Here is a 17,133-nt window from a genome sequence, read left to right as displayed (position 1 = left end):
AGCAGGGAGCCTGATGCGGGGCTCGATCCCAGGACCCTGAGATCATGACCTGAGCCAAAGGTAGACACTTAACTTATTGAGCCACCCAGGCGCCCCAGTTCAAATTCTTTAAGAGTAAATTCTATCAAACAAACAGCTACTTTGGAAAAAAAAAGTCCAGCCTCATAAGTCAAGTTGTCTTGTTGACGTGATCATTTGAATCCAGAAACTGTTTTAGCGTAGTTTGAGTGAATGGTTTTATACGTAAATCTACTCTCGCCCATTTTTTAAAAATAGAGGTTTCTGTGAATAAGTCATAGATGAATGAAATACTGGAGTTGTGAAGGACACTGATCTTTCAACTGAAATATGAAAAGGCAAAGGGCAAAATAATAATTCTGGAAATCGGCACAGCAGCCCTTTACCAAATGTCAGAGCGCCGGCTAATGTGTGAAGTGCTTCGGCCGGGCTCGCGGTGACCGCGCTGGGGCCCCGCCTCCGAGAATACACTGGCAGTGGTGGAAACGGCTCACATCTGGGCCACTAACGAACTGCAGAACTGCAAACAAGAATTCCATTGGCGACAGTCAACTAGAGAGTCCATTATAATGTACACGATAACCTAGGTAACCAGCTCAGCACTCGCAAGAGTGAAGGTGAAGACAACCATGTTCGTCTGATAATGGCCTGGAAGGTTTTTCTCATTTAAAAGCAGTCACATCTGACCTTCTCCTGAGCAGGAGGATGGCAGAAATTGACAAATGAGAACCAGGTGAAGAGAAGACAGGACACTTTGCTTCAACAAAGAGCAATTTTATTCCTGTACTAGCGGGAAGGTGTGCGAGATACTAGATAGATTTTTTTGACCACAGTTACAAATGTGCAAATATATTAAGCAAATACATAATTTAAACAGGAAGACTAATGAGGTTCTTTGTTTGAATAGAGTAGGTTAGAAACACAATATTGTGAGGAGGTACAATAGTATGAAAAAATAAAATCATCTACTGCCATTTTAAATAACCAGAGTTGCAGAGAAAGAATACATGATACTAAAAACATAAAAGTGCTCTGTTATAGAACATAGTATGTTCAGTTGCTGGATTTATTTACCGTGTTTATTTAAGCTGCACATAACTCAAGGAATAGCCAGATGCCCCTCCGTGGACGGCAGTGTTATTAGACACTGCCTACCTAACATCCAAAGTATTGGGGCCAGGAGCAGTTTCTACTCAAGGTGCGTATGCTGAACGTATATGAGCTGTGAAATAATTTCTACAAGGTGGCAATAGAGATGAGATTGAAGACTTGATCCTTGGCTTTGTAGAATGTACAAGCCTGATGAGTCCCACGTGGAAGACCAGAGATTAAGGGCTCTCCAGACGAGAACACTGGTACACCCGGTTGTCAGTGTGGCTGAGAGTAGGAACTTTCACGCAGGCCACTGCAGACTGCCCCCGCCCCCCGCCACCAGCTTGCATGGGGTACCCGCTGTACTACAAACCCCTAAAGCCACAACTGAATAGGCTCCCTTTTGTTGGGATGCTTAGCTGCTCACTCAGCTGTTGAAACACAACATCTCGAACATAACCAAAAGCTTGCTCTTGTGAAGATGGTCTTTCCTAAAAGAAATGATTTAAGGCAGAAGACAGCCATAACCAACACTTTTTGTGATGATTCTAGAAGGGGCACATTACATTCGTCTGACGTTATTCACGGTGTTGAGCAACTTATTTTGGTAACATGTAAGATCATGTACATTGGCATATTGGCTAAAAAAATAATCTTTGGTAAACCTGTTAATAGATTTCTTGCTTCCATTACATAAGCCTCTATTTTTAAGAGCATTCACTAACAATTTCCTTATTTCATGAATGTATCTATATAGACAACCTTTACAGAAAATAAAATGCCTTATTTTTGTTGCATACATTTATTCCTAGGGAGCCTCCCTACAAGTCAAGAGTATTCTTTTAGTCAGAAATATTTCCATTGCTAGAAACATTTTTAGAACAGAACAGATTTTTGCTATTACCGTGGCTGTATCAAATGTTACCCTGTATTTTACCTAAAATGGCCACTTTCAAAGGCATCATCCACTACAAGAATCTAAGGTAGTGTGCTTGAATTCCAAGCTTCATCAGTTTAGTCAAACACCTGGCCAATTCACAAAACTAAATGAATTAATTCAATTGCTTAATCGGCTAAATCATCCAGCTGATGAAATCAAAGAGAGCCCCACCCCCCAAAGGATAATAAGTCCTAATAGAAATATGACATTTTCAAAGAACAGTCTGGACACACAAAAAGGATGCCATTTTCTCTTCCTGATGACGCCTGGTTAGATGCCCTTTTTCAGATATTTCCCCTTTTAGTTGTATCATTTCACTTGCTTTCTGCAGTCATGATTTACAGATTTTCCTCTGATATGAAACTTTTTTGAATACTTGATATGATTTGAAATCTCTGGTTAAAAATATTCAGAAGCTTAACAGGGCATTTGGACTGATAATGGCCTTTCCACTCCGACTCTTTAGGAATGACGTAGGGTTGAGGGCTGCTCACAGCCACCTACCTGGGGGAGGATCAGCCATTCCTTCTTGCCACTCTGTCTTGGCTGGTGAATTACTTTCATGTCCTCATGTAACCTGGAAAGTCCTTGAACTACCACCTCAAACAAGCAGCTGTTTTCTATTGCTTTTCACTACCAGGTCAAGTTTGGCGTGGCTCATGTGGCTGAATTAAAACTCTAGAGCCTCCCAGGGTTGGGGCTCAAGTCCTCTCAGTTTGCTGTCACACAGATCTGGCCAGTTTATGACTTCCGGATTCCAACCTCCAAGACTCAGAGAGCTAAGTAATTGGGAATTTAGTATATGGCCAATAATTTTCTTGTAAAAAAATAAGGAGAGTGTTTAATATAAGAAGCTGGATCCTGAGACACTAAGGCAAGAGAATCAGAGTGTGAAGTATAGCATGTGAGGTCTATTTTTGTATTGCTGGACATCTGCTTGGTGGTTTCATATTATTTTCCCATGTCACTTCGGGCTCTCCTCCAAGAGGTAATAACAAAATTAATTAAAGACCCTTCCAAATAAAACTGTCCCCAACATGTCTGTGTGCCATGACCATTTTAGTATTTAAAAGTGAAGCCCTGGTCATCTCTTCTATAATGTGGAGCCTGAAAAGACTATGAAATGCCAGGGGGTTTAAAGAGATAAGATGAACAGAAAATAAAATCACATTCGACTGGGAAAGCCAACATGTTCAAAAAAAGGAGAAGGGAAGAAGTAGTGAAAAAGAGGGACTCAGAAGTGTTAAGGGATGGTGAATTACTTAGGACAAATACGTGCAGGCCCAGGCAGGGAGATGAGTCTTTGAAAAATCTGATTCAAGAGCTAAAAACCTGGCTGCTATCCAGAGAGCAACAGGATGATAATACGAAATCGATTTAATGAGTAGAGATTAAAGGAGATATTATTTATAAAGAACTTGGATAAATAATGATTAAGATTCAAGATGGGACTCTCCCAAGATTTGATGGCTCAAAAGCACTTTGAAGGCTGGATGATTAAAGTGGAGTGCACAGATGCAAACAGGATGCCCACCATGACAGGAAATGGAGTGTTTACCAAGACATACACATGATGGGATTAAATTAAAATACATCCAATTGAGCTGAATGTCAAGGAAACTTTCTCCCTCTCCTAAATTTAATAAACAGATCAACTAGATAATGTATTTAGTCTTTGGTGGCGGCCAGAGGGAAGATAGTGAAATATTTGTTGCTAAGGAGATTTAAAATTAGACAGGTGGAGGGTAGGAATAAACATCTCCTGGATTAGCCTGAAAGAACATACACAGTTTCCCTCGTCGTGTCCATTTCCATAACAGTGATGCCACCCCAGATACACCAGGGTCCGTGAACATTATTTACTGTTACAGATGTGTAGGTTTTTTACAGTTTTAATTCCTGGTTGGTGCAATGAATTGCTTTCTCTTCTACATCCAGTGGTTTGCTAGGGAAGCAGCATCAGCGTCTGGCAGCATGCTGTGCGGAAGGCGGCCACCACCCTGGGCTGCTTGCTTCTTTCACTGGCTCCCCGAGGCTCTCTTTCAAGCTTAATTGGCAATAGTAACAACCACCCTACCTTTTTTATCGTGATGCATTTTCTTTATTGAGTAGAAACATGTCGCTTCTAGGACAGTGCTTAGCCGGTTACAGGCAATTAGTAAAACTTTTCTGAATGAATGAAAGGCCAAAAACAAATTTCTCTTTCCATGTGGTAATGTGCTTTGTGCCAAGCAACGTTAGTTTAAAAATCTGTTGTTTTTCCCTTGCTTTTTCTTTTCAATGCAGGGAAAGTTATTCCTACTAGACGCCACATCTCATAAATCTCTGACCTCTATTTTCTTCCTGCTGGTACCTCTGCCACCCTTACGTATATATTGTTCCTTTTCATTTCTAGAAGATCCACCTAGTTCCCTGAAACAGAAGCAGAGCCTATCACTGCTATTTCACAAGGGCATTGAGCACAATGAGACTGTGAAAACTTGGAATCCTTTTATTACTCTTCACATTGATTCTTAGAAAGTTTCCCCCTGTTTTTATAAACTTCAAGTAGCCCTGGAAATTTTTCTGGTGTGTGTGGAAATTTACATAACCACAGATAACTATTTTGGATATATTTAATGATTTTCATTTACATGCATTATATTACTTATGGGATTTTATTGTATGTAGCAAAAATACATACTTTAAAAAGAAATGTATTCTTTCTGCAGTTGAAGCTGTAAGGTCAATGACGTCCATCTCTAATTCTTAGGTTTATCGTGGAGAGATCTGTAAGTGAGAAAAAGGCGAACATCCTGGCTCCTTTCTCAAGTAGCCATGAAGATTTCATACAGATAACTTTCAAATTGTCCCCAGGAAGACCCTCAGAACTGGAGCTTGAGGAGGGCAATGCCCACTTTCTAACCCACGGAAATTTGTTAAAGTCAAAATAGGCACAAATACTGAAGATACACTCGGCTTTTATGTCAAATGCACCTTCAGGTGACTACTGATATTTTGACCTCAGTGATTTACTAAAAAAGTCTTTTGGGAATTTCTATATTAAGCACGACTGAGTTTTGTTTTGTTTTTTTTAAATGTACTATATCTGATGTTTGTGGACATTTCTATAAAGATGTTAATACCAAGTCCTTTGATCAGAAATATAATCTGCCACAACAATCTTCTTTTAATGGGAAAACCCAAGATGAGTGACATAATTTTGACCTTTCCAGGAATGCAGCCCACTAGAAATAAGACAAAGATGAGTATGTGTGCATCAAGCCACTCAGTCCAGTATGGGTAGGCATGCCCCCACACTGCGACTGCAGTGACATAATCTCTAGTCACTCTGGATGGCACTTTGCATGTCAATTTTGTTTCCACTCAGGGGTACAGGGGGCATTCTTCTTGATATAAGAAATTCATCACTTCTGTTTGGATTGTTCTCTATCAGAATCCTCAACCCTGAAGCCTGGACTTCTCTGCAAGTTACATGGTCCCTGAACCGACCACTTTGGCTTGAACCTCTGGCAGGAGAAAGGGGAGAGATAAACTAGTTTAGGGATAACCACCTATTTCAGCTTTGGGGCTGCCTAACCCCTTTCCCCCAATCCTTTTTTGACTATTACGTTTGTCCAAATAGCATTTGGATCATCTTTGGATCCCTAGGTTCCTAGAAGAGCAATGCAGGAAAGCCAGCTGTATTACGTGCTTTCCCCAGCCCTGCCTTTATCCTGACCAGCGAATATCAAAGCAGGTCAAAACCATGGCCCATGGGATTGTCCCTGCAACCCCTTCCATCTACATTTTCCCAGTAGTCCTGTCATACAGGTTGAATTAGTTTATGTAGAACAATACATGAACACTTTAGTGTGGAAAAATAGTATTATATAAAGCTTAATATTAAACATTATGAAAAAATACATATTTACAGAAGAAACTACAAAATACAACTATGTACAATAATATCTGTTACCTTTAAATTACATAAATTCTTTAAAATTCTCCAGATTAATAAATTATACATAGTATCAACAGAAATAGTTGGCACCTCTGTAGGGCAAGAAGCAAATTTTTTTGTTTTGTTTTGTTTTGTTTTTAAATCACACAGTGAATAGTTTTTATCCGAGAGATCTTCAGATACATTCTCAATGCCTTGAATAGCCCGGGTCTGAAAGGAAGGACATTGTGGTTAGAGATGGAGCAGGATGTCTCATAGCTGTTTGTTCCATTTATGAAGATTACAAATGGATACGACTAGCAGAAATGACTAAGGTTCAATATGGTTTAGGATGAGACCATTGCTGTGGGGTCCATGTCGTTCCATTGAGAACCACAGATCACTAGAATTGGAACGGACTAGTAATTCTAGTCCATCCTCTCTGATTATATGGATGAGCCCACGGGCCCAGAGAGGCAGAGTAACTCACTTAGGGTTACACAGCTTGGTAATGCTAGTTAGCTCCAGAGCTAGGACCTGAATCCTAACTTTTAGACACTTGAAGCTAACCAAACCATAAAAGATGGCTCTTTCAGGAGCACCCAAGATGACTCAAAAAAAAAAAAAAAAATACTCTCACACAAGTCATAACAAGACAAAGAAAGCTCCCAGATCCCCCAGAGCTCCCACCATCCTGGAGCTTCTTAAAGAATGTGACATGCAAAAACCTTAATTTACTATACAGATACATTAGGGGGTAATTATTTATAATACAAGAGAATTATCGATTGACAAAGACCCCTTTAAATGGAAGCTCTCTCATGTATATGTGCTTCACAGATTATTAATTATGTAACATACTGGCTCGGTGGGCAGATACAGAGGTGCAGAGAAATAAAGAAAATTGAGGATCAGTTAGAAATGGAGATAAAATAACTGAAATAATGTTTTGAGAATGATCTGACTTATAGATGGACATGGGTCCCTGTGGCAAGGAACTGAGACCTAAACCAACAGCCGTGTGAGTGTGCCTTCTTGAAGTGGACCTCCCAGCCCCAGTCAAGCCTTCAGATGACTGCAGCCCTGGCCAACATCTTGACTATAGCATCATGAGTGACCCTGGGCCAACACCACCCAGCTACACTCCTCCCACATACCTGATCTATAGAAACTGTGAGATAATAAATGCTGAGCTAAACTGCTAAGTTTTAGGGTAATTTGTTAGGCAGTAATAGATAACTAATACAGTGTAACTTCAAATTTGCAGTTAGCCTTTGTGATAAATTAGGTCTAAATGATGGTTTAGAGTGGGAAAAGGCATGAAGACCCTTTACTTGTCAAATAATTATTGTCTGATCAAAGCAGTGACTTTGAAAGTTTATACATTCATTTTACCAAAATTTTTATTAAAAAAATATTATATGCTTGTTCTAGAAAATGTAGTACATAAAACAGAAAAAAATCATATATTATTTTACTGCTCTGAGAACTTTACTACTGTGGTTTATTTCTTTCTAGTCTTTTCTCCCCCCATGTGTTGTTTTTGTTTGTTTTACATTCTACTTTTTTTGTTGTTGTTAGAAAGAGAGAGAGAGAGAGAGAGAGAGAGAGAGATGGGGGAGGGGCAGAGGGAGAGGGAGAATCTTTTTTTTTTGTAAAAGATTTATTTTTTAGAGAGAAAAAGAGAGAGAGTACAAGCAGGAGGGGCAGTGGGAGAGGGAGAGAGAATCTCAAGCAGACTCTGTGCTGAGCATAGAGCTCGATGCAGGGCTTGATCTCCTCCCCCAGGATCACGACTTGAGCCAAAACCAAGAGCTGGACACTTAACCGACTGAGCCATTGGGGCGGCTTTTTTTTAACTCAACATATTTATAAGAATATCCATGTCATATAATCATCAAAAATAGCATTTTTAATGACTGCATTGTATTCTATTAAATGAATGCACCATGGTGTACTTAGTCCTCCACTGTTAAACATTTGGGTTTTTTTTCACTTCAACTTTTAGCTATAAAAATCGTCATGAATAAAGCTTTTTCAGTACTTAGGTGATAAGACAAGGACACAGTGAGGACTTCGATGCATATGGCCAAATTCTTCTGCAAAGGGATTTTTTTTTTAAAGATTTTATTTATTTATTTGACAGAGAGAGACACAGCGAGAGAGGGAACACAAGCAGGGGGAGTGGGAGAGGGAGAAGCAGGCTTCCCGCGGAGCAGGGAGCCCGATGCGGGGCTTGATCCCAGGACCCTGGGATCATGACCTGAGCCGAAGGCAGACGCTTAACGACTGAGCCACCCAGGCGCCCCTTCCAAAGGGATTTTACAGTCTGAATCCCCAGTTGTGAGTTCAAAGCATCTTCCCCAGCAAAGTGCCTTAGAAAAGAAATGTTAAGCAGAATCCTGAAGAGAGGGCATCCCCAGCCAGATAGGAAGAGCTTCCATGTGCAGTTGGTGCTCAGCTGTGGTGCTCCCTCCCCACTCTGCCTCTCCTCCCCATTGTCAATCTCTAAGGGCCTTTGGGCGGAAGAAGAAAGGGCTGGTGCACTTGGGAAGAACTTGAGGTTATTATTGGTTTCCAGATGCATCATATCTTGATAAATGAATTTATAAGTCAATGGAGTAAGTTCCTACCTCTGTGATACTCTGGATTCACATTTTCGTAGATTGGAAACAGGGGGTTTTCTTGCTCACTCCGTAGCTTCCTTGCTCTGAGGACATCTCTTACGCACTGATGTAGGTATACATACTGACACTATGAAAAAGCAGAAAACATGTCAGAGGAAGGCAAATTCTTAAGCATAAGAAAGAGGAGACACACTCACAAAGCTTCAAGAGTGCTGGGATTCTATATGGTTAGCAAATTTCTCGATCATTTCATGAACGGTCTCTAGTACATAGAAGAGTGCTTTCTACTAGCACTAAGAAGAGATTAATGGTAATGAGGAGAGAGGTGGTGTTTATTTATTCTTTTTTATGTGCATGTGTATTTGTAGAGTATATTCCATGAGTACCTAGAATTATGTCTGGCACATAGTTGGTCCTCCACAAATATTTATTAAATAGACGACTGAATACCAAACACTGTACGATGCGTTTTACATAAATTATCTCATTTGATTATTTTGACAGTCTTATGAAGTAGGTATAACCATCCATAGGAATGAAGACTCAGAGAAGTTAAGTAACTTCTTACATAACCAAGAAATGGAACCCTAGCATTTGATCCTAGGGTTCATATTCATGTTCTTTTCATTATACCAGTTTTCTCAGATGAATCCTAATTTCATTGCATTATTGAATGAGAAAATCATTTCACTGCATACTCTGCTGCTTTGGTTCCTTTCTTTTGGGAGGATAGTGAAAAAAAGAAGGTGTATATAATAGATCCCACTGGACTGTCAGTTCTTTGAGGGCAAGGTCAGTGTCTTCTCTCTCTTGGTTCTCTCAGCATCTGAGACTGGCCCAAGGGAGAATCTCAAAGAGGCTGGCTGATGACAGAGAACTACAGAGGGTTACATAGTGAGAACAGACTCACCTCTGTCAACTCTCTGGGAACTAACTACTTTTGAAATAGAAACAAAGATAGAAGAGTCAATGTTTTGGTGACCATAAAAACACACAAAAACCTTCACTTGACAACAGAGGTTTAGACAAAGGCTTCCTTCCTTACTACCAACAGAGCTGTCTAGTAAGGGAAAGAATGTCCACATAACTTCACTGCTTGGCCTTGAGCTCCCTTAGTGACATAGCAACTGCTCAGAGCCCAGGGAAGGAAGCACAACAGCACACAAGAGACACTGGCTCTTCATCTGCCTCCAGCTGGCCTAAACTGAGTCACAAGGCTTCTCGGCAAAGATCTAGAAAACATCTGAGGTCTCTTCTAGAAATAACATCCTTTGACCACTAAAGGGTATGAGACTCTGTGTTGCTGTCAATTAGATGGATACTGAAAACCATTCTTGGACCCCATGTTTAAGGTGATCAATGTGTTATCTTAAAGTGTTTTAAAGGTTTGAGATACAAAGTGAGACTATAAGATCTTCCCTCACCAACAAACTTTAGAAGTGGAACAGTATTTATTTTCATGGGTTGACACTAAGCATTGCCCCTGATGGGAAGCTAGCCTGGTCATCTACCAAAGGGACTTCATAATGTAGGTCCGGTATAGTCATTAGATGAGGACATTTCAAAGAAATAAATCAATCATAAGTGAAGCGTGCTTTAATATTAACTATTCTACCCTTTTCTGAGTGTTATGAGTGTTTTATGCCACCATGAAAATTCAAGGAGGGTAATGTCCTGAAAATGGTTGTTAGTATAGACAGTTTCTTTTTGCCATCTTGAACACAATCTACCAAATTATAGACAGACATTTCCTGTTTCCTTCCATCCCAAGCATGATTCATATTTGCAACTGTACTGGGATATTAAATTACTTTGGGACCTTAAAGTTCAACTATGAATGAATTCTATTACATCTACACTATGCCTTATTAATAAATTCTTCAACAATGATCCACAATGGGCTTTGAAGCCAGTTAATATTCATTAATTTGACTAGCCTTAAATATAAATTCTTCTTCTCCCAGTAGAATGTCCTTTTGAAAATAATTACCCTAAACCTTCAGACAGTTAATGTGTTTCCCACTTTATTCTTAATGAAAAATAGAATCTAATATATGAACCTTGGATTATAAAAGATAATTTTTTGCTCTAGCTGACTTATGAAACCTCAATTCCATTCAATTTCCCCAGAAGTTGTAGTACTAGATAGTATTTATAGAATTATACTTCTAGCTTTTCATAGTCCCTGAGTTCACAGTTTAGCAGAGGGGCAGATATGTGAACAAATAACTACAAGGTGATAAATATAAGATAGAATTGTATATAAAGCTTCATATATAAGAAGAAATCATCAGGTTCACTTCTGGGGGAGACAAGTATCAATCTAGGGAGAAAGGTAAAAATTTGAGCCAAGAAGTGGGACATTCCAAGTGATGTAAATAACATGAATGTGCACATCTATTCTGGAAACTGTAAGCCGTCCAGCATAGGTAAAATGTAGGGTGCATGGGCCATGGGAAACCCCAAAGACAGTCTCCCAAGTGGGCACCGAGAAGCTTATTCCTACCACATCCCACTGTTTCCTCCTGCGGGAAGCAGAAGAGATGAACAGACTGTGACTGTCAACTCTTGTTCTTTAACATCTTACTGCTTCATCTGAGTGTGTCCCTGGGAGTCAGGCTGCAAATTTCCCCTAAGGCAGGCTAAAGGAAAGAGGGACATGTTTGAAAATCCCGTGTCTGTTGTCTCTTTGTTTAGAAATCCTTGTTCTTGGATATATTTATTAAAATTTGTGAAGACTCTTTATATCCCAAATAAGGTGGAATAAAATTAAAGTTGACTATCCCCATGGACCCAGAAATGGGATACACAGGGTCTGAATGTCTTTCCTTCTTTGCTTCCTTTGGCTCAGTGGTGGATCACACCTCTCTGCACTCACTCCCAGCACCAAGCAAGTCATACCTGGGCTGGGGCCAGGGCTTCCAAGACCAGAAGAAGCCCACTGTGGGCAAGGAGTTAAAACAGGACAAACTGAGGGTTGCTGGAGTGGTGGAGGGTGGGAGGGATGGGGTGGCTGGGTGACAGACTTTGGGGAGGGTATGCGCTATGGTGAGCGCTGTGAATTGTGTAAGACTGTTGAATCACAGACCTGTACTTCTGAAACAAATAATACATTATATGTTGAAAAAAAAAAAAGAAGATAGTAGGAAGGGAAAAATGAAGGGGGGAAATTGGAGGGGGAGATGAACCATGAGAGACTATGGACTCTGAGAAACAAACTGAGGGTTCTAGAGGGGAGGTGGATGGGGGGATGGGTTAGCCTGGTGATGGGTATTAAAGAGGGCACGTACTGAATGGAGCACTGGGTGTTATACGCAAACAATGTATCATGGAACACTACATCAAAAACTAATGATGTAATGTATGGTGATTAACATAACATAATAAAATAAAAAAACCAAAAAAACAAAAAACCCAGGACAGATGGTATCTGAATACTGTCTGGGATTTCATTTGATAAGATTAAAAAAAAATGGAGAGACGAAACATCTACCATAATATTTATTTCATTATAATCAAAAGAATCAAAATTGATTTTGACCTCGGGAGGGAAATCTTCCTTAATTTTGGCAGACCCTAAAACAATGGGCAAGAGATGTTATGATATGGAGAAGTAAGTTGGGGGCCTGGTTATGAAGAGGCTTGTTTACAGCAAGGATGAGAGTTTAAACTTCATTTTAACACAATGGAGAGCTTGCCAAGGTTTTTATGCAGGGAGCTGACACAGGCAGCAAAAGCACTGTGTTGGTGGCTGTGAGACAAAGAGTTGTTAGGGCAGAGGCTGGGGGCAGGGGACACACTAAGAGGTTCCCACAGAAGGCCCCGGTGAGGGCTAACAGCTGAGCGAGGCCAGTGGCGGTTCGGTGGGGGACTAGAAGGAAGAGAAAGATGGTGGGTGCAACGGACAGGACTCCATGACTGCTTAAATGTGGGAACCATGGGAAGAGAAGTCAGAATCCTAGCTCGGGCCAACAGATGGAGGGCAAGATGATGGCAACCCCATTACCTGAAACTGGAAGAAGCAAGAAGGGGAGGGGTGCTTTCATTGTTATTGTTTGCTTAAAGACAGATAATGAGTTCAGCTTTGAATTTTTTTGAGTTTGAGATGACCGTAAGGCTTGCAGGTGGAACTGTTTGGTAGGCAGGTACTTAGGTCATTGCTGGAAAAGGAGAATGAGATTTGGGAAACAGGAGCATGTACATGGTTCTTCAAGCCATGGGACATGACAAAGAATGAAGGCTAAGAGAAGGAAGAGCAGCACCTTGAGGGCAGAACCTTGGGGAACTCAAACGTTAAAACGGCAAACTCAGGAACAAGAGCACAGAATCCTCAGAGGTTAGGAGGAGGAGGGGGAGGGAACAGTGGGAAGAAGGAGATATACCCAAGAAGGAGGAAGGGCTATGGCACACTGTGACAGCCCTGCCCCGGAAGTCTGCCAGTGATATTTATGATAAGAGTGCCTGCTCTTTGCCTCAGTGCATCTCCAGAGCTCTGGGCAGATGGATGCAAGTGACACATGACCCAAGAAGTCCCCGACAATAACACACACACACACACACACACACACACACGCACACACATTCCTCAAGACCACTTACAATGTGATAATCTCCCCAACCCCAAATTACAAATTAAATATGATTTGAGTTTATAAATATGACAATAAATAATGAAACACCGGTCCTAACTTTTTAGCAACATAATTATAGGATATTTGTTCATTCATTTAACAGGTAAAAAGAAAAAAATGTGCAGATTGAGAGAAGGAAAACAAATTCCTAATCTTTTGGAACTGGCAGTCTTCTGGAGAAAGATGAAGGATAAAAATTATGACACAATGGGATATAACTGTGCAACCCTTCATGAAATGACAGAGCTCGACAGCTGTCTTCAGGTCCACAGTTGGGGAAACTGTTTAAGGGAAAGGCTACTGGGAAATGTTACAGTGGATGGTCAATGTCAATTTCATCAGCACAAAAGAGACACAGACAGGAAGTGCCTCCTGATGTGATGCAACAGGAAGTACTTAGCACCACCCGTACATCATTGTGGTGATAAAAAGAAATCTGAGTTTAATGGAACCTCTAGATCTAATGACCTACTGACAAAAATTATAGGAAGTAGAGGAATATATTAACACCACGAAAAAGCAGTCAAATCCAGGATATGGGAAAATCTATGGAAAAAATGAACTGGTGTCTTTAACAAATAAATAGCTTGGAAAACAAGGGAGCGTTATTATAGATGTGAAAGAGACTTGGACGAAATGCAGGGTGTGGACTTTGTTTGGATTCTATGGAAACTAAGTGTAAAAAGTAATCTTGAAATAATTAGGGGTATTTAAACACTGCCTGGATGTGAGATGATATTAAGGGATTATGGTTAAAATTGTTAGGTGTGATAATGGTATTCTGGTCACAATCTGTAAAGAGTCCTTATCTATAAAATTTCTGCATATACAGCATTTAAGGATTAAATGGTTTGATAAGTAGGATTTGCTTTAAAATTTTCCAATAAGGTCATGGGGTAGGGGAATAGTATATGTGGGATATAGATGGAAAAAGAACACAGATTACTGATAATTGTAGAAGCTGGAGTTTAGGTGCATGGAAATTCACTATACTATTTTTCCTAGTTCTATGTATTTAAAAAAATTCCATAGTAAAATATTAAAAGTATAGTGTAGTAACTGTTATATTGAAAGTACTCCCAGCCCAGGACAATCGCAGTGACAGAGGGTCCGAGGTGTGGCCCCTGCCTACAGGAAGACACGGTGCTAGTATTTTTCCAGATGTGTTAGAGAATATGAGATCTGCAGGATATTAATATGGGCTGCACAAGAAAAGAATCCAGCAGTCAAAGTGGTTTGGGGAACAGTGGGTTCAGCAAAGCTCACGGGGAGCCTTTGCTGCAGGATGTCCCTGTTTTGTGGAGCATACCACCTCCCCAGTTTTACTGCGTACTGTAACAGTAAGAGGATATGGCAGCGGGTAGGGCTTTTCATCTTTTTGACTGTGGGAATTTTTTTTTTTAAATGCATAGAGGACTTTGCAGAGTTACTTGGGAAACACAAGGGTAAGAGAACTTGAGTCTTGTAAGGCAACTATGTGGGGGAGTAACAGGCTTGGCCTATGTGGGGGCACAGATCCGACCCTGAGGCTGTGGGGCTAAGGGCTTGGGATTCTCTCGAACAGGTTCAAGCCCCAGCTTGGCCACTTCATAGCTGTCCAAAGGCCTTTAGCCTCTGCACCTCAGTTTTGTAGCCTGGAAATGGAAAATGATAACTCTCCTCTTTGGTTTTTTATGAATTTAATAAAATAACATGTTTAAAAATGCCCTGCAAATGTCAGAGGACAGGACAGATGAAGCATTTATCCTTTGGGACCAGTGTGTACTTGCCTGGGGTCTCCAGAGATGGGTGTGCAGCTAGGGTGGGCTGGGGGAGAGAAGAGACTGTAATGTGCTCACTCACAAGCCTATCTTAAAATGATGTTCAAGATGGATGGGCGTGGCCCTTCCCCCATATGGACCACGCATTGATTTAAAAAAAAATCCATCTTGCTTCCTACCCACATAAAGAAGATGGGCAACCAGCTCATTAGAGGTAAGGGTACACCAGGCACCTCAAGGTCACTGAAATTTGTTTTAAAATAACAAGTCCTACAGAATGTCTATATTCAGTTCTCTTCCTCTTCTTAATGAGTCATAGTTATTTGCCCTTGTCAGATGAAAGCCTGGGACATCTGGGGGGAGAGAGGCAGGAAGGGTGGCCGGTGTCCTTCAGCCTGTAACTCTTACCTCAGTCTGGACCATGTGAACCCTGTGAAGTCTTAGGTCATTCACGGCTCCGTAAATGTCCACGGAGTCTTTGGAGTCTAATTGCTGGAGGATTCGGTCCAATGCAATAAAGGTTCCAGTCCTACCCACACCGGCACTAGGATAGAGAGTGAGGGAAGACTTTGATTAAATTGGCCTTTCAGGACTGCATCCCGAGACTCCAGGACCGTCCTTCTTTTCCCTTCCAAGTTATGGGAGAATGAAGGAATCCTTCTTTCTCTCAATGAGCTCTCTCAAAGAAAAGTCCCACCTTTTCATCTCTTTCTCCTTCCTTCCTCCACCTCCCCCACCCCGCCAGGGCTAAGTGGTGCTCTGCACCTAGTGTGTGTCATTTCCATGCATATTGTATACTTTTCCTGAATACATGTAAAGCCATAAACAATTTATTAAAATGGTAACATGTTTTATTTTTATTTTTATTTTTTTATTTTTTTTTATTCATGAGAGAGCGAGAGAGAAAGGCAGAGGGAGAAGCAGGCTCCCAAGGAGCAGGGAGCCCAATGCGGGACTCGATCCCAGGACCCTGAGATCATGACCTGAGCCGAAGGCAGACGCTTAACCATCTGAGCCACCCAGGCGCCCAGTAACATGTTTTATATATCCTTTTGCTGACTTTTTTTTTTACTCAATATAGTGTTTTGAGATTTATCCATGTTGTTACGTGCAGATCCACTTTCTTTTAGCTTGTCCTCAGAGTTCCTACACCACCGCCAATCCATCCCCTGCTGATCTATTCTCTACTGATAGACAAGGAGATCATTTTTTAAAAAAGATTTACTTATTTGAGAGAGAGAGAGAGAGAGGGAGCAAGGGGAGGGGCAGAGAGAGGAAGAGAATCTCAAGCAGGCTCCAAATTAAGCACAGAGCCGATGCAGGGCTCGATCTCATGCCCCAAGATCGGGACCCCAGCGGAAACCAAGAGTTGGACGCTTAACCGATCAAGCCACCCAGGTGCCCCAATAATGAGATCATTTTTAGTTATTCTCTTTGAAAGACTGTTGCAGTGAGCCTCCTTGTGCACAAGAGTGGGGATTTCTCTAGGGTTGAGGTCTAGAAGCAGAACTGCTGGATCCTAGTGTGTGAACACCTTCAGCATCACCAGGGGTGGCTGAATTGCTCCCCAAGGTGACTGTATAGCCTGGGGATTTGTGATGCACAGATTTATAAGATAAAAGAGAACTGTTCTCCAGTGGTACGGGCAGAAATGCCGCCCATTCTTCAGAAAGCACTCTTGAGTGCCTCACATTCCCATTAAAAGCATCAGGGTTCCAATGACATAGAAAAGCTGGGCTCCTAGGGTGCTGGGCTGATTGGGAGAAAATGAGGGCATCTGACATTTCTCTTACTGGAGCAATTCTCTGCTCTTTATTTCTTAATGCCATTTGGCTAGGGCTATCAAAGTGTTGCTGCAAACACTAATTAGCTAAACACCAGGCTCCCCAGAGAGGAAGAGAGAGGGATTGCTTGTTAGGCTGATTTTATGAACATGCAGTCTAAAGCAAAGAGAAGTCAAGAGAGAAGCAAAATTTTAAGAGCAAAATTGATGGCTACGCATGGCAAGTGCTACTGGACCAGGAGGGAGGTCTGGAGCAGGGATCCAGAAGGAGCCTTAGGGTTTACATGGGTGGAGGAGAGAGGTTAGGCCACTCCAAGGAGTAAGAATGGCAAGAGTCGAGAATATGCAGGTTCTCGGAGA

General features: G+C 41.2%; 1 protein-coding gene across 3 annotated transcripts in view; it reads right to left on the bottom strand.

Moving 5' to 3' along the window:
* Window positions 1-771: 771 nt before the first annotated feature.
* PTPRB (protein tyrosine phosphatase receptor type B) overlaps window positions 772-17,133 on the bottom strand; it is a 114,688-nt gene continuing 98,326 nt past the window's right edge. For 2 of the 3 annotated variants that reach the window (XM_045872962.3, XM_045872963.3), the window contains 3 exons: window positions 15,399-15,534; window positions 8,606-8,726; window positions 772-6,203 (listed from right to left, as the gene is read on the bottom strand). In XM_045872962.3, coding sequence (XP_045728918.1) covers window positions 6,181-6,203; window positions 8,606-8,726; window positions 15,399-15,534 — 280 coding nt within the window. In that variant the 3' untranslated portion in view covers window positions 772-6,180. The remainder of the gene's footprint in view (window positions 6,204-8,605; window positions 8,727-15,398; window positions 15,535-17,133) is intronic. The other variant, XR_008505942.2, reaches the window with a different exon arrangement.

The sequence above is a fragment of the Mirounga angustirostris genome, unplaced genomic scaffold (assembly GCF_029215605.1).
Source record: "Mirounga angustirostris isolate CCGP_5_RB_7025 unplaced genomic scaffold, mMirAng1.0.hap1 SCAF_5, whole genome shotgun sequence".
NCBI classification, from domain to species: domain Eukaryota; kingdom Metazoa; phylum Chordata; class Mammalia; order Carnivora; family Phocidae; genus Mirounga; species Mirounga angustirostris.
This window is presented reverse-complemented; position numbering and strand designations above follow the sequence as displayed.